Below are 24,541 nucleotides of genomic sequence, written 5' to 3'. Positions count from 1 at the left end.
TTGTTTTGCTTGTGCCAAGAAAACAATATCATTGTACTATGTATATGAATCTGAAATATGAAAGCATCAAAGAAAATGTCAGTTTTACGCGCCTCTGAGGCTATGTGTTGGCTCTCTGCGTGAAGCGAATAACTTGGCGTCAGGTAACGTTCCGAGAGAGCACCGATTCTTACGTTCTGCACGATATTATAACAAAGATACTGTAAAACCACACGTTTGATAAAATATTCAGATATTTTTCAATCTTCACATTATTAAATAAAATAACACAACAATTATTTACATCAGCTTTTGTTTATTTCAATAATATAACTTTGAACAATCTGCGTATTGCAGTAAACAAAAAAACCTTACATTTCATTATGGAATGCAATTATGTTACTATAGTCTCCAAGTTCTGTAAGTAGGGGTAAAGTAAACTGGGTCCATATATCATGGAGGTAAATTTAGTCTTTATGACATAATACATTATATATATCATTATATTCTATATAATACATTTTCAGTTTTTGGTACCATTTACATTTTTAATAAAATTGATAATAAATAATGCAGATTTTATTAGATTAACTATTCATACTTTTACTTATGTATACATTATTATCTGGAAATACTTTCAGCAAGGCAGGGCATATCAAAACGTGTTGAACCTAATGTAGGCCGTAACTAACTGGTAGTTAGGACAACAATTAAACTATATTAATATAAGTTAGCTAATCGGCAGTTAACGACTACTTGGGCCTACCTTTAAAAATATAATAGTAGTATGCATGGTATAGACACGTTAAATGGTAGTGTACGGTATGTCTGTTAAAGTATGGCTATATACACTTCTTTTTTCTCCTCTCATTTGTGGCTATATACACTATTAAAAAAACTTAATTATTATAACCCAGATGACTGCTCTTCAAACTACTGTCCGGTTTATATAACAACGATTTGGAGCTCTCTGAAGCATTTTTTCCCCTTGCATAGTCCTATCCTAATGTTGAATTGAGGATAAAATTCATGGAACCAAGCGTTCCCACTAGAGACGTAACACAGGATGTAACGCAACGTAATTTGACCAATCACAAGCGATGGATTATTCTATTATTATAACTGTCGCTTGTCATTGGTCAATTGCGTTGCGTCTGCGTCCTTGCATTGCGTCTATCTAGTGGGAACCAATCGAAGCTATTAACAGTGACGTCATTTTTAGGAAGTCAACGTGACGTCATATTGTTATATTTAATTTTCATCCATATCATTCGATTATTTCTTTATTTGTCCATCTCCATCTGATTTTATGATTTCGATTCGGCATTTTGTAGCCTCTTGTTTTGTGAGAAAAAGATCATCGTTTTCAACTTTTATCAACTTTACTTCAGTTCCGTCAATTGCAAGATAATGCCCTACAAATAAATAATAAAAACGATATATTCATAGGCTATACTATTAGGTGTATATAGACCAGGAAACCCTTCTTGCCTGGATAGATGTACCCATAATTAAATACAGTATAACCCCTCTTTTTGGACACCCTATTTTCAGGGGAAACCCCTATCAAGGGGACAGTTTACCGCGAAAACGAGGGGGACTGTTTAACATTATGACCAACCCCTACAGCCGACCCCTATTAAGGGGACACAGTCAAAATATGGTTGATTCAATCCATATTAAGTGGATACTTTTTTCCATCACAAAAACAACAAAAAAAAACAATTATGATACTCTGGCTTGGCAGTTTACATTGTAGAAACGTCTGCTGCTAAATGTTCAATTCATCTCAATTTCTTAAGTCCAGATCAATTAAAGTTTATTTGGGTTTTTTCCCCGAAAACCCATATTAAGGGGACAATTTTGTTGGGTCCAGATGTCCTATAAATAGAGGTTCTACTATATGTATTATCGTCATTGTCCATCATATTATCAATCGTCAGAATATTTCCTCACGAGCGAAGGCGTAGCATTGTCTTATCACCAGTATAAAATGGGCATATTGTATATCAGTACAATCAAACCATCGTCATCATTATTATCATCATCATCATTCAATATCATTATTTATAGAACCACTCACTTGGATATTGCACCGATTCAATCAGGAATGTGTCGTCTTCGTGCGGGTATATTGACTTCGTAAAGGCACGGCCATCACACGGCACAGCGCCTGACACTTTTCCTACCTGGGAACAAAAACAAAACAAGTTATACTTTTTAATGAATTGGCGTAGTGCGAAGATTGTAAATGCGGAACTAGCACCAAACCCCCTTAGCAAGCCCCCATCCGAACTACCCACCACCGCCGTTGTTATCAGTCGCGTAATCCAGGGGAAAAACACATAAAAGTAGGCCTACGGTAAAGTGACTTACTGTGAGTTCCAACTGCTTGCTACTGCTTACATTGATGAACTTTTTGTCGTGCATAAACATCATCACCTGTCTGTTGGTTGGTGATGAAAAATTAATAAATCTATGAACATCTAAAGGTGCTGTAAAAAAAAGATGAATATTATTCTTAAATCATGGTACACACAGCATCATTCAGTTCGATAAAATGTTGTGGGTTGTGGCAGAGGTGACTAGGGGAGGATCAATAAATATTTCCATGGGATGGGGGCATCATTTTTGTCCAGGACGCGCACTGGTGTCCATCAAAGGTCGGTTGGAAAGGAATCCCGTGAAACGAACAATGGGAAATTATATGTTTTAACACGCCCCAAGTCAAGTCTGTAGGTTATTGTATTGTAAGTCAGAGTTTCGATTTTTGGCTGAAAAAAATGTATGCTCAGGTATTATACGTATGAAACGCTATATATGCCACAATATTTATCTTTTTACTAATTTTGGTCTAGAACCTATTAGACTACTGTAGTTTTAACACTACGGCAAACTATCATTTGGTTTAGGGACTCTACTGTAATAACCAAAACATGTCCACTTACATAAGATTGGATCATATCGTCCAGCAAAGACTGTTGTGCTGTTGCAACGTACGAATTCCTGCATTCCGTCTCTTAAGTCATTACGAAAGAAGCACAGACCTCTCTGGAAGCCATGTTTATCCCGTATCAACAATGCTCTGCCACTAGTCTCTATACTAACAACAGTCAACTCAATTTTATCTACAATAAAACATTGCCAAGCATATAAATATAACAACGTATTTGCCGTATTTGTTCTTTAAAAAACGCCCCGCGCTTTAAATAAACGCCTCCCTCAAATAAACACCCCTCACCCAGCCCCTACCCACCCCATAGAACATCATATTGAATAAACTCCCCCTCCAATTTGCAACAATACTGCTATAATATCCGATTTTCTCGGTACTGTTGCTAATTATACGGTTATAAACCGATATTGATTTAGTAGCCCTAAATTATCCTTCCTTACTTAACAATATTGAGGCCTGGGAAATAACTCTTTGGGGCCTTTCAATTCGTTAGTGAAAGTGATAAAATTCTTCTTTTGTATTTCTATTATATTTAAATTAATAAATGTCGTTATTTAATTAGACAGAATTTTTAATTTACTGGGTACAATCTGTTTAGGCCTATGGGACTTGTACGGATAAATAAGTTTCTCCATGGTGTGATTTAATGATAACAAATAAACATACCATTATATGTGATCTTGCATACGAATTCAAACGTGTGCAATGTGTTATCCTCTTCTGAGATATATGTACGTCTGATTTTCTACAGAATAAAAAGCATATCATAATAATGTCAAGAGTTAATGGTACTGTATCGAAAAATAGGGATAAATATAATAGGCCTACCAGAAGAGTAAAATTTTCACCTGGGCCTACATTCAATATATATTGTAAAAGGCTGTTTTTAACAGTAGCCCCGAATTAGGCCAAAATTCCTTCATTATTACTTGAGGCCTGGGAAACTATATGTGGCCAAAATCTTACTCAATAGATTACATAACTTTTATAATGCACTTACGATTTCTAAAGATGACTTCATGAATATTGCGAGAACCTCTTCCGTTTGTTTGCTGACTATGTCTTCTTCATTTACCAACACGATCTTATCACCACTCCTAATATCAAAATAAAATTTATAATATCCTTATTATACCTATTAAATAATAAATGTAAACAAATATATATGATAGATATAGAATAAAATCATCATCGTCACAATCAGCATCGTCGTCTAATCATCATCGTTATCACCATCAGCAGCAGCATCATCTCATCGTCATCATCATCATCTCATCATCGTCATCATCATCATCGTCGTCTAATCATCATCGTCGTTATCATCATCATCAGCAGCAGCATCATCTCATCGTCGTCATCGTCATCGTCATCATCATCATTATCATCGTTGTCGTCTCATCATCATCATCTTCATAATCTTCATCATCATCTCATCATCATCATCTTCTTCTCATCATCACCATTATCATTTTCATAACCATCATCACCATTATCATCATCACCATCATCATCTTCATCATCTCATCATCACCATCATCATATTCATCATCACCATCATCATCTTCTTCTTCTTCATCATCATCATCATCATCATCATGACCATCTTCTTCTTCTCATCATCATCATCATCATCATCATCATCATCATCATCGTCTCATCATCATCATCTCATCATCATCGTCATTTTCATCATCATCATCATTACCATCATCATCTTCATCATCATCATCTTCTCATCATCTTCATCATCACCACCATCATCATCCTCATCTACTTGCTCACTCTCACGCATCAATATTATCAATTAATATGGCATCGTATTTCTTTTCATCCCCTTCGCTTTTAAAAGTCAACGTTTCTCTACCTTAGCTTATCTTTAACCACGCTCTTTTCTTCTACGTGACATATTTCGAATCCTCCTTCAGTTCTTTGTAAGAGTCTGATGCCAATGGGTACGCCATTACCCGAATCATCTTTCATGTGCACCGGTGTACCAACATCCTATAGTAATAATATTTGTTACTTTTGAAGCATTTTGTTATGGTTACAATCATTGAGAAATAAGTTGATATTTCTCCATGTTACAATGTCAGTGGGTACGCAGTGGCGTAACGGCTATGAGAGCTCGCTGGCTAACCCAGGGGTCCCGGGTCTTATGGGGGCCCCCGAGCAGTATCCTGAGGAAAAAACAGGCATTAAAATATGTCGAAAGGACTAAAAACACCCGAGGCCTCCAGCGTTAGAGGGCCACTTTGGGTTCCTAAGCCAGGGGCCTCGGGCCTCTAGCGTTAGGCCACAGGGGGTACGGTTTCTGGAGCAAGACCTGTATTTGACGGTTAGTCTGTCATTAATAACAGTTGTATTGGTGACTGAACTACTTTCGCTTTTCAATTTGACAATTTATCTCAATTTAAATTGTATATCTTTATATTCAGGTGTAAAGTTATTCTGAACAGGATGGGTGAGATAACGTACCTAAAAAGCTTCGAATGTATCGTTCATCCAACCTTGATGTTTAACACAATGGTTTTGCCCACAAATAACGCGTCATGAATTAAAATGCCGAGGTAAGCCAACCTGGGATTACTTGTGAAATCGAAACTCTGAAAAACCAGGGTAACCCGCCTAAAAAAAGGAAATAACTAAATTTCCGGGTTGCTATTGTTTACATAACATCGGGATAGGTAGACAAGAATGCGGAACCGCTGTTTCTGCTTTTAATTTGGTTCAGTGCTAATAATGACATTCTAAACGCTGACTTTGACCCTAAATAATACTCATAATGATAAATATATTTACTAAATAATAAACTTTTACTTGATTTGGCGTTACACCTACTTTAATCGTGTATTATCTAAAAACATTTAATAAAATTTGAGTAGGTTTACTTACCTTCATTGTCTTTTCTTTTTCAGGCTTTTGAAATATTTCTTCGGCAAAATTGTTAAAAATTGAGAAGATACATTTTTTTGCTTTGCCTACAACTTTCCCAATCCCATCAAATGCGTCCTCTCCTTGCACGATTGTCGGCTTCAACTCTTCCTCTTCAACCATTTCTCCTTCTTCCTCCTCCTCCTCCTCTTCATTTCCATCCACATTCTGTGCAATCGCCTCCGTCAGTTGCTCAAACTTACCAACGTCGTCGTTCATATAGAGGTTTATCCCGTTTAAAGGACTCACGATCTCTGATACCGACCGCGACCGTTTATATAGCTGGTCACATTCAAATCCCTGACTTGATCTTTTCATATTCATACTACAAGTGTTTCCTTCCATTGTTATTAAATGCTCTGTCACCGCTAGTTCTGTACTCAGTTCACGTTTAATATGCGATTATGAAATTTTAGATTTATAATGCTGTACGACGTGGCAAGTCCATTTTTCAAAAAGGGGTGTTGATAATTATATTAAGACGATCTTGCGTCATATCGTAGACTTCTTTCATAAGACAAGCAGAAGTACTAGGCCTAAATGCAATATTCGTTGATAAAATGATAAGTAAAACCAAGGCTTGGTAAAAAACTTAATAATTATTTTTTACCAAGCCTTGGTTTTATTTATCATTTTATCATCGTATCATTTTAATTACGCAATTAATTTAAGGTGCACTCCTCAAAACTGTCAATATTTTCATATAGCCTATCATTCCCCAGCTCATAGGCCTACGTTCGTAGGAAAGTGTCGGGCCTGAATCGAAGTGTTCCCTGAACAGGAGTGTTCCAAAGGAGGGCTTCGGCTATTATAGTTTGCTTCAATCGTAAACTTATGCCTAAGCTGCAAATGCATATTTAGCACACAAAAAAAAAGAAAATTGAGTAGGAATTTTTAGAGTTTCACTTTTCCGTTCATATTATAATTATGATACAACAGTATAACCTCTCATTTGGGACAAACCAATTTAAAGATACCTCTATTATGGGGACACTTTGTAGGGTCCCGAGACGTTCTACTGTATATTATAGTAACACACTTTTTGACATTTTTGTATAACCACTTACCATAATGGAACAGTCCAGGGGAAAATGACAGGAATTTAGTATTTCATCCGGGATCCTCTAGACAAAAAAACACGAAACGTCATATTTGAATGGATTAAAAAAGAATTCTATTTAAGGAAACAAATAATTATTGCAGACTTTATCTGCCAATTGTTCAAATATCAATTAATTTAGGGTGGGCGTTAAACGGGAATTTCACTATACACATGGTGGAAGTTATTGATGACAATTCATTTTTCCAGCTTTCACTTAGTAAAACAACTTCCATTTTCATACGATTTATTTTGTAGGCATACACAAATATACAAGATACAAATCAACTTTATTGTCAAAATATTACAATTTTGAGATATGTTTTGTACCTTAGTAGAATCATTAAATAATACAAAGTGTTAAATACTAAAATAAATCATAATACATGTTACTATATTTTACAATTCTGATTAAATAAATTGCATTCCATGTACAGTGTTGAAAAAAAAATCTGAAATGGTTTGTGGAAATTCGGTCTAGCCGATCTGCTAATAGTAATGTCTGTGGGTGGGAATAATCTAATTGAGTTACCTTTCTGGTTTTGGTTTTGGTTTTTCTCGCAAATGAGGGCCGGGGAGCCAACCACCATGTAGCAGGGTATCGGACCCAGCTGTTTTGCATGGGGTGGGAATTCAGTAAAAGCAGATGTAGTAAACAAAAAATCGAAAAATATAATAATAAACAATCAAGAAATATCAATACTCCGAACTAAATAATTATATCCTTTTTTTCTCTGAGCGATTTTCTATACATCAGGAAATCTCTTTACAATAATAATTTCAACATTTTATTGCACACATATACAATAAAATGTTGACATTTTAACTTCTATATAGCATTGTTTATAATATAAAAAGCTGCCGTTTGTAATTTAATATGTCTCCTTTGAAATGAAATCTTTTACTCTATCTGAAAATGTAAAATATTTTATCCTTTTCTTAATTCTCTGAGCGATTTTCTATACATCAGGAAATCTCTTTACAATAATAACAATAGTTGTTATACCCTACAAAACATTTTATAAAGAAAGCGGATACAGAAAATATACAGAAAATATAATCTTTTGCATTGTATTAAGGCGAATCAACAGTTAGGAATTCGAACACAAGTATATTGTTGTTGTTTATTGAAGGGTTGCATAAGTACGACGTAATTATGCTGTAAAGCAGTCGATAAATAAAACCATCAAATCAATCGACAAATGCAAATAATCAGAAAATCAATCGATACATTCAATCAACAAATCAATTGATAAATTAAATAAATTAGCAAACCAATCAATAATTCAATCAATCGGAATATTCAGTCAATTAGTTAATCAATCGAGAAACTTAATCAGAAAATCAATCGATAAATCCAATCAATCAGCACATCATAATTGATTCAATCCGAGAGTAATTTAACTCTTCTCTGATTCAATCAATGTTTTTGTTGTTTTCAACCCCAAAATGGCAAATTTTCAATGGCAAACGTTGATAAAATCAGGGAAGAATTTCACTCTGATAAAATAGTATAAATAGCCCATCACACACTGTATATCTTAAGCTCTTTCTACACTATCACTTCTTCAATTTTAAGGAGCAAACTTCATAGTTGAAGGCTACTGCTCCATTAAGGGTCCCATTGTGACATCGGCAGCCAACTACGGCGCCAATTCGTCTGTCCACGACAACGAAAACTAGTTTGACAAAGAAAGTGTGATGTGCCCAAATACGGTAGTAAAATGGTCAAATAGTTTGCTAATTAAAAAAAAAATGCTCAAATATGGTAGTGATATGACATCATCGTGTCCATATATGGGCACATCATATTTTGTTGTCACATAAAGTTTGATAGTGTAAACAGAGTTTTAAACACTATGGTAGAATCAAATGAATCACTCGAAACACATAGTTATATTATTTCAATATTTACATATATTTCACAAAAAGAATTCCCCAATACGAATCTCCCACCGTGGACTTTGGACCCACGATTGTTACAAAAAGACAGAAGTTTGCATTAACCGACTAAATATAAATTGTTTGTGGTATACATATTATGTTATACTATAAGTGACAGATAATAATAGTAACAATATATTAGTACCGTAATCGCTGCTTAATTAGGTTCAAATTGTAACCAATTCATCAGACCAGGGAAGTTTTCTATTCAGACGCAACTCTAGAAGGAGGTATAGGGTTGGATCCATGCCCGACGTCAGCTTCCAACATAATAACAACCAAGTATTACTGTCACATTTTCTGCTTGACTATAATTAAAAGGAACATTAGCTATGACGAAGGAATATTGTTTTCCGAAAGCTACTCACTTATTTCTGGCTGTTTTACTTTACCGTTTTGATTTAGGTTACGGCCTATTTTATTTGTACATTTATAATGTATATCTCAATCGAGATCCAACCTCTGATACCCACAGCATTGTCATTTTTTTTCAGTGCTTATTTTATCTGTATCTCCATTGAGATACAACCACTGATACCCACAGCATTGTCATTTTTTCAGTGCTTATTTTATCTGTAACTCCATTAAGATACAACCTCTGATACCCACAGCATTGTCATTTTTTTCAGTGCTTATTTTACCTGTATCTCCATTGAGATACAACCACTGATACCCACAGCATTGTCATTTTTTCAGTGCTTATTTTATCTGTAACTCCATTAAGATACAACCACTGATACCCACAGCATTGTCATTTTTTTTCAGTGCTTATTTTATCTGTAACTCCATTAAGATACAACCACTGATACCCACAGCATTGTCATTTTTTTTCAGTGCTTATTTTATCTGTAACTCCATTAAGATACAACCACTGATACCCACAGCATTGTCATTTTTTTCAGTGCTTATTTTATCTGTATCTCCATTGAGATACAACCACTGATACCCACAGCATTGTCGTTTCTTCAATAATTTGCCTTTAGATTTATAATAAAAGGATTCAGGAACTAAAACACATTATAGGTAATTTCATTATTGTGGATAAAAGAACATGGAACAGAATTTGGACACGCTCCAATATATACACACTTGTTATGTATAATTGATTTACACCTTTCCAGGATTTCTATGTATCATTGCTAATATGTGGTACATTGGGTTCATTAACCTGTATGTCCTTAAAAATAAAATTGCATGGATTATCATACATTGTGGTGACCCCTCAGGATGTTCAGGTTGCTACACCTGGTACCATACAAAATTATTCGTTTTTTCCTGTATTTGTTAACTTTGTATGGTATTGAAATGAATAAAATCAGATCTATTGTCTAGATACAGTAGAACCCCTAAAGGGGAGTTTGCCATTGTGTTAAAGCATATACTTACTATCCTTCATCTCACAGGTGTCCCCTGAATAGAGGTGTCCTCTGAATAGGGATGTCCAAAAGGAGGGGTCAGGTTTTTTTTATCAATTAACATTATTTATTTCAACTACATTGTACGAGGGTGGTCCATCCTCAGGACAATACACTTTAAATATAAGTAACAAATAATAACATTTTAATATGATAGAGGCGGAGTCTTATATAAGCATGTTGAGGTGTTGTGGAAGGTACCCTATACCAAAGCACAAGCGTATCATATTCAAGAGAAGAGGTGATATTCAGTAACAGTAAAAAAAAAAGTATAAAAATACTGATTATGGATATTGCTTTTTATTTTCATATGCTTTGATAGTTAACTGCGTCTGATGAGTCCGTACGCATAAGCATGCCAGGTTCATGAATCAAATCAACTATATACGCCTTTGGTGGAAAACGAGGAGCAACTCCCTGAAATAAAAATAAAAGAATAGTTTTTATTAACAGCTTCTTGTACTTTCCACTACTTACAGAAGAACCCCTATTAAGGCAACACATTGGACCCAACAAATTTTTTCCTTGATAGGAGTGTCCTCTGAATAAGGGTTGACATAGAGTTAGAACTAGGGTGGTATCTGATCGCCTTCGAACTTCTAACTTTCGTTCTTGGTTAATTAATTAATATACTTCCCCTAATTCTTTTCTTGGTATTAAGTGTCACCCTTAATAGAGGAGTCCCAAATGAAGTACAGTATTGTGACAGTCATTAAATAAATATACAAATAGTAAATTACTGACCATCATGGACTGGTCATCAACCAGCATGACCACGTTCCATGCTCTGTTGTAGTCTCCTCTCGTCAATGTGCATGCAACTCCAATACGATCAGCCAGGGCCTAGAAAATATGTAGAATAATTTTTAATTAAAACAGATTTGTTGTGGTTTTGTTTAGTACTTCTACTGAATAAAGATGACAGTGTCACCACTAAAGTTAAAATAAGGGCCTAGAAAATATATAAATAATAATTAAAACTGATTTGTTGTGATTTTTTTTGTACTTCTACTGAATAAGATGATCGTTCCACCACTAGAGTTAAAATAACCCCTCTTTGGAACACCACTATTGAAGATACACCTCTATTTAATGGGATGCTTTCTTGTGAAATCACAGGGCAATATACGTTTTAACACTACAACCAACCACTAATCAGTTTACACCGCTATTAGGGAGATACAGTCCCAGGAAATGGCAAGGGGTAATATATGTTTTATCATCACAGACACTCCCTATTTGGGAGGTAAATATATATATAGATGAGGGGGTATCAATTTGATCTCTGTTGCGAGTGCGTACTACTGAGGACCAGTGGTGTTCCGCCGTACCACGCCGAGAATGTTAAAGAGTTGCTATCCAATCGAGTTTGAACAATACCATGAAAGCCCCAGTGGTCTAATGGTTAGGACAACTGCATATCAAGCAGACGGTCTGAGTTCGAGTCTCGGTTGGGGCGACTTTTTCTCATTCTCACAGATTTCCTCATCTTTATCGTTTCAAATTAATTAATTAAATTTCAGTATATCACAGGGAGGTTTAGAATTAATGTTCTTTGCCTGCTGTGTTTATATATATATCAAATCCCTATTCTGGGGACATTTTGTTTGGTCCAGAAGGTGTCCCTTTAATAGGGGTTCCACTGTATTATGTATCATAATGTTAACAGATAAGCCTGGTTTGACATTAAAGGTGTGTTCACAAACAAAAAAAAGGTAGGACATAATATGCAGTCTGCGGTTTAAAATTACAAATCCTTATAAACAATTTACCTTGAACAGGAGAGCTCGGTGGTAGTGAATTCCGGTCGTAATCTTACCGATCGGAACCACGTTGCTTTGCAGGTCATACTTTAGCTGACTGACAGGTAGTTCGTAACTGAAGCCCGACAACTGTCCTCTATCAATACTTCCGCCCATTTTATCGCTCACAAACCTAAGATCAATTTCAAACATATACGAAATGAGATATATCATTAAAAGTTTGTGATGTACTTTATACACTATAATTTTTTACTGTTCAACAATAAAATTTGATACACCTCTTAAGTCTTAAGCTCTGTCTAAACTATTTATGTGACAAAAAAATGTGATGTGCCCATATATGGACATGATGATGTTATAAAATCTTCTCCGATTATGAAGCGAAGGAAGATTGATTAGAGGACCAGAATTGTTGTGGTTAAAATGAATTAATAATGATATAATTTTATATTAAATTGAAGTGTTAAACGTAGATTTGCCCTTTGAATTAATTGATAATTGATAATATATCATGACATCTTTTGGTTCAATTTCTTAATCTTGTGACTAAACCCCTATAATAACATGTTTTTGTAATAACCTATATACAAATTTGTAAAGTAATTTGTAAATAACCAGATCCATGCAGATTAGAGACATTCTTATAAAATGATGTCAAGCTATTCAAACACTATAGGTTATTAACAGACATAAACTTTCCATTTAATACAATTTGTCAAAAAGGATTTAAACAGGACATGTTTAATTCATTCATTGTTATATTATTAGAAGGCCGTCAAACGGTAAGAGGAAGTAAACTTGAAAATTAAGTTTACTTAAACAATTATACTAATACTGTAGTACTAAATGTACTGTAACGGAACTAAATATATCACCCTCTCTAAACAGACACAAATTAATTTCGGTTCGTCAAAAGAATTTGCTTTATCAACATTATGTGAACTTTCAATTTGCAAATCAAAACTTAGATTTTAATCAGTGTGAGAGTATTGGTATTAAACTAATAATGAAACTAGAAAATGTTTAAGAATTCTGATCCTGTTGCTCAAATCGTTTAAGAATACTTGATTGCATATTTGAATTGAAATATTTTATTTATACTGGGCGACCTCTTCAGACTGGTCTCCCAGATGGCCGAGTTATAATCAGTGGCTGTGATGTACTACAGTAGTACACCGGGGTAATCCCCTACTCGTCTAAAAAGATGTACTAATTCCTTTAAAGTGCATATGAGCTAGATATGTACACTGGACCTACAGTTTATAGTCCTTATCAGGGTTGAAGAAGGTGATATCAAGCACAGTTCAATGAGAAATTAAGAGAAATAAGATAAGAAAATATTCTTAAAGTAGAATTTTTGCAGTAAAAACTGTCCAGTTTCAATGCTATTTTTAAATCTAAAACAAAAAAAATTTAAATGTATATTTATTCAGTTCAACTGGAAACTAAGCAAACTGGAATTAGGCCACCTTAACATGGGCTTATGTGGACATGGAACTCAATGCAACTGTGTCAACTGCTCCAAGCAACTGAACTTAATTGGCCTCAACTCAAAGTCATGCACAATTTTGAAACAAATATGACATACAATTGAGTTGAGCATGGTAAATTGTTTCGGAACTGAAAGGAAAAAAAATCACATCATGTGTGCAGTATGAGTAACTGCGACCAGTATTGATTGAGTTTAAAGTCAACTACTAAGCACATCATGCGCACGGTATGGTAAACACGACTAGCTACAATATTGTTGCTACAAGTTTGCGGTACACCGTGTATATTACACTCCTAAGGACGATCAAAGCATATTGATCGAAACGTTGAGAAACTCAACAGTTCTTTTCAGAACTAATATACATGGTGTACCGCAAACTTTATATCAACAATTGATTTCACCATGCAAACCGTAAACAAATATAGCTACAATAAGTTCCATATGTCGAAGTAATCACATACATACTGGTTCCTTTCAGTTCAAATAAACAAATTATGACACAAATTAAAAATAAAAAAAAATAATAACTTACTGCGCTAGTTGAATAACTTGTTCTTGTGTTGTTGGAAGAGGTGCAATATTTAAAACAACATCATTCAGATACTCCTCCAGTTTTGAATCTGTCGGGGGTTCAAAGGTCGGCGGTTGCTGTGCCAATAATGCCTGCTGTTCCTCCAATCGCTCTGCCTCCAGCCGTTCACGTAACTCACGTTCCTCACGTTCTTTCTTGCTTTCCCGCTTCGCCCTAGTATTGGCAAACATCAACGCACTGTTGTTTGTAAGCGTGTCGAATTAAAGAAACTGGGATATTACAAAGGAGCCAATTTGATTGGTCCCGTTAGAGATTAGTTGAGTGCAGTGCTTCAAAGGAATTCTCAAATGAGTGACAACAGACAAACACTTGTAGGTAACAGGCGGGAATGGACTATTTCTACCTACTATTACAGTGACTGTGTATACTCCACCCAGGTGTACAAATGGGTACCTGGTAAGGTCAAGACACAACTGTGATTACTAGCTGCATTATGGGAGTATGGTTTCCATATGTGTTTGATCAACAAATGACCAGGTTAATAGTTAATTGTACAGCGTATATAGGTTTCACAACATTAGAATATCATTATCATTGTTACACAATAATTGTCCTTAAATGTGTTTATTTAATCTAGCTAATCAGGAAATATCCACCATGCTAGCCCTAATGTACTAAACTAAGCAAAACATTTGTACATCAAACAGGAAAGTCTTTCCATTAAAATGCAGGTATTGGTAAGTACACAAGTGAAAGTGAAAAAGTCAAATTGGGATCACACACACGGATAAAATGGTAACATGAAATTGATATTACTGTTAAATAAATGATACTCTAGTCTTAGGTGTATCTTGGGTTGAGATTAAAAGGTAATCATCAAAAAAAAAGTCACAAAACAAGGAGGAAACATATTAGAACGCTGCATTGTATCTAGGCCATTCACACAAGTAATTGCTTAGTTTTAGGTGAGAGAGGAATACAAACACCCTCAACATAAAAAAGTGTGTTTCCATCTATACTGTAGTGGTAATTGACAGTTTATATCCGTAAAATATGAAAAGACAGTGTATCAGGCAATTCATGACAAATATTTGATTAGTAAATTAGTTTTAGTTGAGATAGACATACAAACACATGTTTATACATAGATACCAACCCTTTAAGAAGAGTTCTAGATGACCTGCCACTAACTTGTATCTTTGAGTCTTGTTTCACGTCCAGTTCCGATGATGCTGGAACAGGTGATGCTGGCAAACTAACAAACAAAAGGACAGTTAGGAGCAGTCACTATACGCTTTGACAGGGATATATTAGTGTCCTTGATTTGTTTGTGCGAATAAAAAACATCAGCTTATACGCATGCATATTCACGTTTCCATCTTCCAAATCCCTCTTTGCGATGAAGAATACTTTCTAGAGTTTTTCACTTCAGCAAAATTAGTATTTTTTATAATTTTTATTTAGTTTGAATTGTTTCTACTTTTTGTAAAAATGAGACATGACACGTTCATGAGCACTCATGCGAATTGAAAAGCACACGGCAGACACGAAATAGCTGTTCACTCTTGTGGAAAGTGTAGCATGACTTCTTTTCTATGCAAAACATTGAATTCGCGCAACCAAACTTGTCTAATGGAAGAACAGGCTTTAAGGAGAATGTTCTATCTAGCCTCCTGTGTATTTACTTGCCACTAAGTGTTGTGTAATAGATGTACATTCATAACCACACTTGTATATATATATAACAAACATTACCTTGTAGACGGAGCAAAGTTTACCAGTAAAATGGGCCTTTTCTGATTGACTTCTCCTTTACTTAATTCCTCAAGAGTAAAAAACCGTGACCCGGCTCGAATCTATATTCAAATGAGATAAAATAATAATTTACAAAATAATATGTACTTTATATATTTATATATTGGAGTGTATTGAATACAGATATGCATAACACATTTAGTAGAACCTCTATTAAGGGGACACCTTCAAGCAGTAACAAAATGTTTCATTGATAGTTAGGCTATACAGTATTTCAAGAGAGAATGTGTCCCCGTAATACTCCCTTGAATAGGGGTGTTTGAAAGGAGGGGTTCTACAGTACTATACTTTTCATAAATTCCAACTATAACCAGACCTTTCCAGCATCATAAAAGCCATCTCCAATGACATCAGTTGCTGATAGTTTCCCCGTCAGTGCATACTTGGCTGGCAAGGCGTTATCAAGAAGCCTTTCCAATGCAGAGTCGCTGAAGCTGTTCTGTTTTGTGGTTGATTGTTGTATGTCCTGTAAAACCTCTAACCCACTAAAAAATAGGAAAACTAAATTACCATTATGTGTATATTATTTTATACACTTTGGGCACATTTTGTATCTATCATAAATTTAAAATACAAATAAGTTAGGTTTGACGAAGAAATAGTGTTTTTTGGCATATTCTTTCTGGATGTTCTACTTCACCATTTTGATTTAGCTTTCTGCTTGTTTTATTTGCATTTCAATTGAGATCCAGCCACTGATAACCACAGTATTGTCAATATTGTTATGTAATTTTCCTTTGGATTATTTAATATGAATATATGTGCTATAGAGGGCGACAAAGCGATTTTATATAATAAAGTTAAAAAGTAAAGTGAATCACTATGCAATGACTGAATGTAAATTTTTGAAGTAGTGTAGAAAGGAGTGGGGAATCCATCTTCGCACTCAAATACTCTTGTAACTAGCTCACCCTATTTTGCAAAGCTCATTAGCTATGACTGGATCGTTTGCACACACCACCACTGCCCAAGATGCAGCTCGTCTTACTTCATCATTGTTGGACTGGAGCAGCTTTAATAACGGTGGCAGCCCTCCTAATCCTCGGAACTGAAACATAAGTAATACGTATTTAAATACTACATTCCTTGAAAGTACTTTCTCTATCAGTGAATGGATGAGAAGTTAAGTGGGGCTGTTATCCATGGCCATATCATTTTATAATCTTGAACACCTTTGGTGGCGAAGTGCGCTCTAGAAATCTGCATTATTATTATTATCATATAGTAGATGATATAATGTTAATGTTTAAAGTGATTATGTGCGCATAACATGTATTGTTATTATAAATGCAAATTAAACATCTTATATAATTATTATCTCAGTTTATATTTTAGTTTTTAAAAGATATAAACAAACAAACCTGAGCCTTAGCTTCAGAATCCGAAACGAACGAAGCAAGTGCCAACAACGCTTTGCTCTGGACATTTGTATTCCTGCAAACAAAAAATGTTATATTAGAAAGATTCAAAAATAAATTGTCCGTTTAAATTATTTTAACCTAACAGTGTTAATAATAATAATATTCTAAGCGCTTCAAATGATTACCCCGGTCATTTTTTTGGATTAAACATGAATGGAAACATATTCCCACAATCCAGCTAGTAATTGATCTTGATCTAACCGCATACCCATTTACATCTGGGTGGAGAGAGGCAGACATAAGTAAAGTATCTTGCCTAAGGATACAAGCAATTCGGCGAGAGTTGGATTCAAACTAATGATCAGTAATCCAACATCCAACACACTGTGCCACAGACCCTTTAAAAAAGTCCCCTTTATGAGGTTGAGGTGTTGGTTTTGGTCATGGAAAAGATCCTGTGATTTGTAGCAAGCTATGTACAATGTACATTACAATAAGTATAAAAGACAATTTTGAGGGGAGACAAAAGCAAAAAACAAAATTCTGTCAAATCTAATACTTACGAAGACTGCATTGGGGCAATTAGAGCCCCAACCACTCCTTTTCCTAGAGTTTCTGTACGAAGAATCTCATCAGTGGCCAAGTTAGTCAGAGCAGATGCAGCGTTCGCCTGAGCTCCCTCTTTACTGTCGTGAAGTAACTCGATCAGGGGGCCGATACCGTTTCTGTCTGACACCTCAACGCAATTTTGAATCATGGCGTTTGTCAGGTTTGCTATTGCTAGTGAGGATGCTTCACGGACATCTTCGTTTTCACTTGTTAGAAGTTTTACAATTGGTCCAATACCATCTGAAATGTTTAGAAAATGAACATACGTGTACTATATATAGCCCCGTGTATAGCCAACATAAAATTATTTTAGAGTTGGTTCTTAGGTACCAAAATGGTTATCCTTGGTGGGTCATAAATAAATTCAATCAGCTTACCATATTCAAATATAGTGCTCCTACTTAGGGGGTTCTCAGCCATAATTGCAAGGGCTTGGCAGCATGATGCCTGCACTTGCGGACTTTCAACTTCTAACAAGACAATCAACGTCTTCTCTCCTTCTTGTTCATGGAAGATCTTGCAATTTTCGTCTGTATCATAAATAATTCATAATAATAATTGATACAATACAAATAAAGTTGAAATAAATTTGTCTATCTATATATATATATAGATAGATGTATAGATATATTGGATAAATACACAAATATTAATGGATAGATAAATATAGAACATAAATAGAAGATGGACTTTACTGTTTCTGGCTGCCCTTGCTATTGCTCTGGCAGTGTAGCTCTGTACTTCTGGTATCTGTGATTCAGCAGCGAATGCCATCAGCTTCTGGAGACCACCAGTACTCTGAATAAGTTCCATGCTCTCAACATCTTCCAGACAGTTAGCCATCACAAGAAGAGCATGCACGTGTAATTCTTCATATTCCTGAAAGAACACAATGACATAGATTAGTGAGATGGAGTGGAGGGTCCTGCTGGGTTCAAATGCGGTCAAATACCATGATTTCTTCTCATGACAAAAACAAATCCACTCAGAAAGACTTATAATAAGAGAATCTTTTGTATCTCCTCCTTTTGGCTAAATTTGGCCTAAATGAGAATAATAATCTGCTCTAATGGAATATCAGGTCACTGATCAGCTTTAGATAAGTTGATATAAATATCTAATTAAAGCAAGTTAAATTTAATACACTGAATATGCTTATCATTTATGTGAGTTTTCAAAATATTTTGTAATTATTCTTACACACTAAATTATATTTTGGAACAGATATGCAGCAGCTATTTTGAGGAATGCCTGCACTGTTGGCATCACTTCACTGTCACCTAGGTGACTCTCTAGTGAACAGTCGGCATACCATATTTGAGATTGTATTAAACATTACATAGACCTACATAAAAACAGTAACTGAAAACTATACCTTATTTCCTATGAAGTCTACAAGAATCTCCAGACCTTCAATTTCCCTCATGGCTTCCCTGTTATCTACTTCTTGAGTACAGGTTATCAAACACTTGAGGGCAGTCTCCTGAATTATCGGATAATCTGATTTTAGAAGCTCTAACAATGGGGGCAGTCCACCAAGATTCCTGGAAAAAATAATTCAATAATTAATAACCTATTTAATAGAATTGAAGAAAAAAAAAGTTGAAAAGGTTGTTTTTAATATGTATGTTTTTTTAATATACATAACAGTATGGGCTGGATATAGGTTAAGCTAATACAGTAGAACCTCTATTCATTGAACACCTTCAAGACCAAAAATTAGTCCCCTTAATAGAGTGTCCCCTTTGGTCATAGTGCTAAACAATTTTGTTTCACAATAGGGGTGTTCCAAAAAGGGGGTTCTACAATAGTTTTTAACAGATGGCATGTCTTAAGCTCTGTCTACACTATCAAACTTTATGTGACAAAAAAATGGAAGTACCCATATATGACCATGATGATGGCATATCATCACCATATTTGAGCACATCAAACTTTTTTTGTCAAACTAGTTTGATAGTGTAGACACAGCCTTAGTTTCAAAGATAAACTGACATTGTACAGACCTGATCACAGATCGACATGCGTAATCCTGCAGTAACAAAGAGATGGCTTCTGCAGCATTCTTCTGTACATCTGCATCAGGATCTGATAATAGCATGATCAAAGGCTCCAAACCATCATTCTGCATTATCTGTTCCTTTGAAATGAACTCTTGTGCCATGTTTAGTAGACATAATGTGGAGAACTCATGAACTAACGTTTCCTCTAGAAATATAGAAAAGATGTTTTAATCTTTTTATAATTCTGTATTTTATATATTGTTATATCCAATCATAATTTATTTGAATTAAAAGTTAAATATACAATAAACACAAACCACTAGCGATGTTGGTAGTCTATGATTGCCACTTAACTAGATAAACCAACATTAGCCTCTCCTTCCAAAGAGGGGATACATTTACGTAACGAAGAAATTCAGTTTAGGATATTATAATGCAGTTCTAAAATTTGTGCCAAAAGGCTTGTTAATGGCACTGAAATATTAATATTGCTTTTTGTTTTCTTTATATATTTAGAAAAATATATAAAGAATAGAATAGAAAAGAATAATCATAAGCGAATTCTTTCACTATCCTTCTTAAATGTGGCAATCCTGTTCACAAGACAAACATATACACAAGATGCTCTACATAAACAAAGTCTTTGGGAGTGGTGGAGTTGTAATTTGTCATTAGAAAAAATCCTGACACTGACAACCCAGGACCCTTAGATTGGTAGCCAAGCACCATAATCACCAAGCCACAACTCCAATCAGTTTATATTTTACTTTAGAAAATCTAATAATTTTTTTACTTCATTCCTTCTATGGGATGTGGTCACCAGCATAATTGTTAACAATCTCTAAATAACTGACACATGGGTTGTAGTGGTCTACAGAGTGTATCACAATTGATATTACTGAAAAACTTAATAAACAGACTTTGTTATTCTAGTATAAATATTATTACCAAGTGCTTTTTGTTTATTATACAATAAATAAAATATTATTAATATTTATCCATCCTGTAATTGTCGAGTTACTCGCTGTTGGATGCGTATGAAATAAAAAAATAAAGTATACCTTCTGGTCCAAGAAGTTTAATGATATCTGGAATACAGTCAGCTTTCCTTAATAACTTTCTGACTTCAGCTAAAATTTTAAAAATGTAAGAAATAAACAAACTCATTAAATAAAACAAAGGAATTGAAAAAGAAATAGTAATACATTTCATGACAATGACAATGATTCTTTATCGACCCTTTTTCAGGGTATGAAAGAACATTCTTTCAATCTTATACAGAAACAAACTAAACACTTCCAGACATAAATATTTGGTCTTAATACATAATTGATATATCGAAAAACAACATCTAACTAAATACAAAATTGTATGAATAAATTTAGATAAGTTTGATAGTTTTTTTTTTTTTGATCTGGTATTAAGTATTTCATATGGTATCTTAAAGGAAAGTTCCATACAGAAATTGTTTTGTTTTAGCTTACACAATAATTATTATTTAAAATAATAGGGACTAAAAATTCCATACGTTTTGGAAGAAAATAAGATATAATGAAATAACTATTATTAGGCTTGCAATTCTATGGTACTACTAGGCATTATGAACAGAGTTTATATTTATTTACTAATAGTGTCATAACAAATCATCATGTATGTATAATGGAGCTTTCGATTTGAGAAACCATGTCACGTTAGTTTATTGTGCGCATGTGGAGATATTCATGGGACGCGTGTCCTTCCCTTGACACAGGTTTGATGGTATCTAGGTTTCAGGCGAAAACGGACGACAAATTGATTGACCTGAACTGGTCGGTCGTCGGTCCTCGGTCATCACAAATCAAAAGCTATCAACAACAAAAAACTGTAATTGTGTATTCTCTTAAATCCTATAAAACTTAACATATAATGGTTAATTCAATTCATATACATCAGTCGATTTCAATTTCATATATTTTATTTCTTAAGCTGTGCTTAAGAAATATAATATTGATGAAATGTCTAAAATAAAGATGGCATAAATGATCTGGTTATGTTAATATTCAATTATTAATAATATCTGAATACTCAAAAAAATCTCACACGAATATTAACTATCATATTCTGTGAATTATGTAAAACAGATTACTGTATAAATAATTCATGCAATGCAAAATTAATTTGTTATTTATGGATGGAATCGATAAGTGATTTAAAATATGATGTGCCAAGAAGTTTAAGAGAGTTGATAAAAAATAACAAAGTTGATCTACAGAATGTCATGTATACTAACAGAATGTCATGTATACTAAACTGGAAATAGATAGGTCTCACCATTACATTTCTCCCTCCAAATAAAAGCATTTTGGACCAGTGATTCAGTTATCTTTAACACTAACTGTAAGAACCATCACAGTGTCCTCTTAATAAGAGAGTCCCCTGAATAGGAGATGGCCATAGTGTTAAAACATATAGCCTCAAGTTCACTTCACAGGGAAGTATCCCCTGAATAGGGACATCCTCTGTTCAGGGGGTGGTGTCCCAAAAAAGGGGTTCAACTGTACACATCTACTACAAAGTAATCAATATGTAATGTTACCATGTCCTGATAGAACTCCTAGGGCCATGATGGCATTCCGTCTAACAATTTTCTCAACAGAAACAATGAGCTGTAGAAGAGGTTGAATGGCACCCAGCTCCATCAGTAAACCTTTATTTTCATCACCTAACAATGGAGATAAAAAGTGAATAGTTAGTTTAACAGAAAAATAGGTGAAATTAAAACTTTAACTTATATCTTCAATCTAAAGCTCTGTCTACACTATCAAACTTTATGTGACAATAAAATGTGATGTGCCCATGGACATGATGTCATATCACTACCATATTTTTGGCACATCACACTTTTTTTGTCAAACAACTTTGATAGTGTAGCTTTAGAAATCTGTGAGTACCAAAGTATTGACACACGCGGATTTCTCTGCAGCCGTGACAAGCTGACGATAAACTTCAACAAGGCAATGCCTATTTAATTGACAAATATAAAATTTCTCTTAAATAAAACTTCTGGCTTCAAATCTATTATTATTAACAGTAAAATTCACTTACATTTTTCAGCATATTTGTAAATAGCTTCGCAACCTTTGATCAGGATAGCATCTTCTGGACTACTCAACATTAGCACTACAGTGGCAGCCTTTTTACTTTCAATTGAGACAGGGTCAAACTATAAAGAAGTTAATAAGAGCTTAACTTAATTATCAATGACATTGTTTAACCATATTCACTATAATATCTCTATACTTATACTTGATTGTACTGTACTTGATGTTGAGACTTATAAAGCTGTAGCTTGTGAGTCCCTCAATGTGTTTCTATATATATTATCTTGTCTACAATATTTTATTTTCAAGAATAAAAAAGAAACTGCACTGTGTAAGCTACAATAAACATTTCTCTTATTATAGGTGTAGAGTTTACTGTAACCATGTTTGTAGTTTGAATATACTACTGCTGCAAAGAAAACAATTTTTTTTAAATCCGATTCTTGTTTATGATAATATGAATGTTAAACAACCTTATTAATTTTATAGCACGCTTACCACATCCTTAGGAGGAGCGTCATTTTCTTTTTTTGTCTTTTTACCCATCCTTTTGTTGTCTTGCTTCTATTGTTCCTCTATTATTATCCTTGAGAGTATTTTCTGATGAGTACAATTATCACCTAGCCTATCGACTAGGGGCCTATATTTTGAATGAATGAAAGAGAAACATTTATTTTATTTTTTTTTAAAAAAGTCAACAAAATGAAAAACATTTTCTTAATTAAAAAAAATAATAGGCATATAGGCCTAGCCCCCTACTACTATCAACTCACTGCCATTCTACTACTACTACCACCCTACTCTACTAGAGAGAGGCTACCTACCTCTTAGTAGTAGTTTAGGCCTACTGACCCTACTAGGCTAGGCCTAGACTACGAACCCCTTAACGTTCCCTCAGCTCAGTCAGTACAGTAGCTAGCCTACTCCACTCGTCAAGAACCGTCAGGCCTAGCTAGCTAAGACTTTATACAGAATACCAAAATAGACTAATCATAATAAAGCATGTTACTGTACCGAACCTTTGAAACAGAATCTTTAATTTATTTTAATTAATAAAACTGTTTTTTTGTTGGTAACAAACACTCATTTAGCTTATCAAACTTTCAACATTTTGTTTCGAAAAAAAAGTAATGAATGTTTTGTGCTGTTGCTACATGACGTCACATAAATATGTGTAAAAACAACGCCCTCTCTCTAAAAAACTTTCTATGATCTTTTTGCCGGTTTTCACATGCGAAAGAATATTAACCTTTCCTAATAAGCAATTTAATGTCACAAAAGAATTATTCACTTTCACAGTCAAGGCCGTAGCGAGAGGTAAAAACAGACGAGGCAAAGATGTTTTAAATATAATTATTAATATTATAAAATTTGACGATCTGTGCTGCTGGAGAATTGGGGTGGGTGGAAAATTGAAAATCGTCTGGCTACGGCCCTGAAAATAAATATTTGTTTTAAATGAATTGTGTGTTTATTATCTATATCCTTATTATACAAATGGAATATGATTAAATAGTATTAATAAAGAAATTAAACAACTCATATCAACATACGTCAGCGAA

At 34.4% G+C, this 24,541-nt stretch overlaps 2 protein-coding genes across 2 annotated transcripts; both read right to left on the bottom strand.

Annotated features, from left to right (window-relative positions):
- Window positions 1-499: 499 nt before the first annotated feature.
- Window positions 500-6,255, bottom strand: LOC144841920 (uncharacterized). Its single transcript, XM_078698217.1, has 8 exons — window positions 5,828-6,255; window positions 4,800-4,936; window positions 3,936-4,032; window positions 3,602-3,680; window positions 2,928-3,107; window positions 2,356-2,474; window positions 2,063-2,168; window positions 500-1,394 (listed from the first exon to the last, which is right to left on the bottom strand). The coding sequence occupies exons 1-8, from the start codon at window positions 6,209-6,211 to the stop codon at window positions 1,255-1,257; spliced, it is 1,242 nt and encodes a 413-aa protein (XP_078554343.1). The 5' UTR covers window positions 6,212-6,255; the 3' UTR covers window positions 500-1,254.
- Window positions 6,256-8,908: 2,653 nt separating this feature from the next.
- LOC144843178 (armadillo repeat-containing protein 3-like) lies at window positions 8,909-24,100 on the bottom strand. The gene is made up of 19 exons (XM_078699944.1): window positions 23,999-24,100; window positions 23,478-23,619; window positions 22,984-23,101; window positions 22,475-22,600; window positions 20,961-21,029; window positions 19,903-20,104; window positions 19,272-19,440; window positions 18,592-18,775; window positions 18,274-18,426; window positions 17,851-18,136; window positions 17,288-17,360; window positions 16,838-16,974; window positions 16,243-16,411; window positions 15,867-15,967; window positions 15,268-15,366; window positions 14,112-14,324; window positions 12,097-12,259; window positions 11,069-11,167; window positions 8,909-10,741 (listed from the first exon to the last, which is right to left on the bottom strand). Exons 2-19 carry the CDS (start codon window positions 23,523-23,525, stop codon window positions 10,631-10,633), a joined length of 2,520 nt encoding a protein of 839 aa, XP_078556070.1. The 5' UTR covers window positions 23,526-23,619; window positions 23,999-24,100; the 3' UTR covers window positions 8,909-10,630.
- Window positions 24,101-24,541: the final 441 nt, after the last annotated feature.

Source organism: Antedon bifida, chromosome 5, assembly GCF_963402885.1.
Source record: "Antedon bifida chromosome 5, ecAntBifi1.1, whole genome shotgun sequence".
NCBI classification, from domain to species: Eukaryota; Metazoa; Echinodermata; class Crinoidea; order Comatulida; family Antedonidae; genus Antedon; species Antedon bifida.
Note: the sequence above shows the minus strand (reverse complement) of the source record. Positions and strands in the feature narration are given on the sequence as shown.

Bases quoted from the DNA above. Each gene is read 5' to 3' on its own strand.
- LOC144841920 (XM_078698217.1), bottom strand. From the start codon at position 6,211: ATGGAAGGAAACACTTGTAGTATGAATATGAAAAGATCAAGTCAGGGA. The intron at 4,937-5,827 runs GTAAGTAAACCT...TTATTACTATAG, and splicing joins AAAAAGAAAAGACAATGAAG to GATGTTGGTACACCGGTGCA. The intron at 1,395-2,062 runs GTGAGTGGTTCT...ATTTATTTGTAG, and splicing joins TGAATCGGTGCAATATCCAA to GGCATTATCTTGCAATTGAC.
- LOC144843178 (XM_078699944.1), bottom strand. From the start codon at position 23,525: ATGGGTAAAAAGACAAAAAAAGAAAATGACGCTCCTCCTAAGGATGTG. The intron at 20,105-20,960 runs GTATACTTTATT...CTATATTTCTAG, and splicing joins TAAACTTCTTGGACCAGAAG to AGGAAACGTTAGTTCATGAG. The intron at 19,441-19,902 runs GTCTGTACAATG...TATTTTTTCCAG, and splicing joins GCATGTCGATCTGTGATCAG to GAATCTTGGTGGACTGCCCC.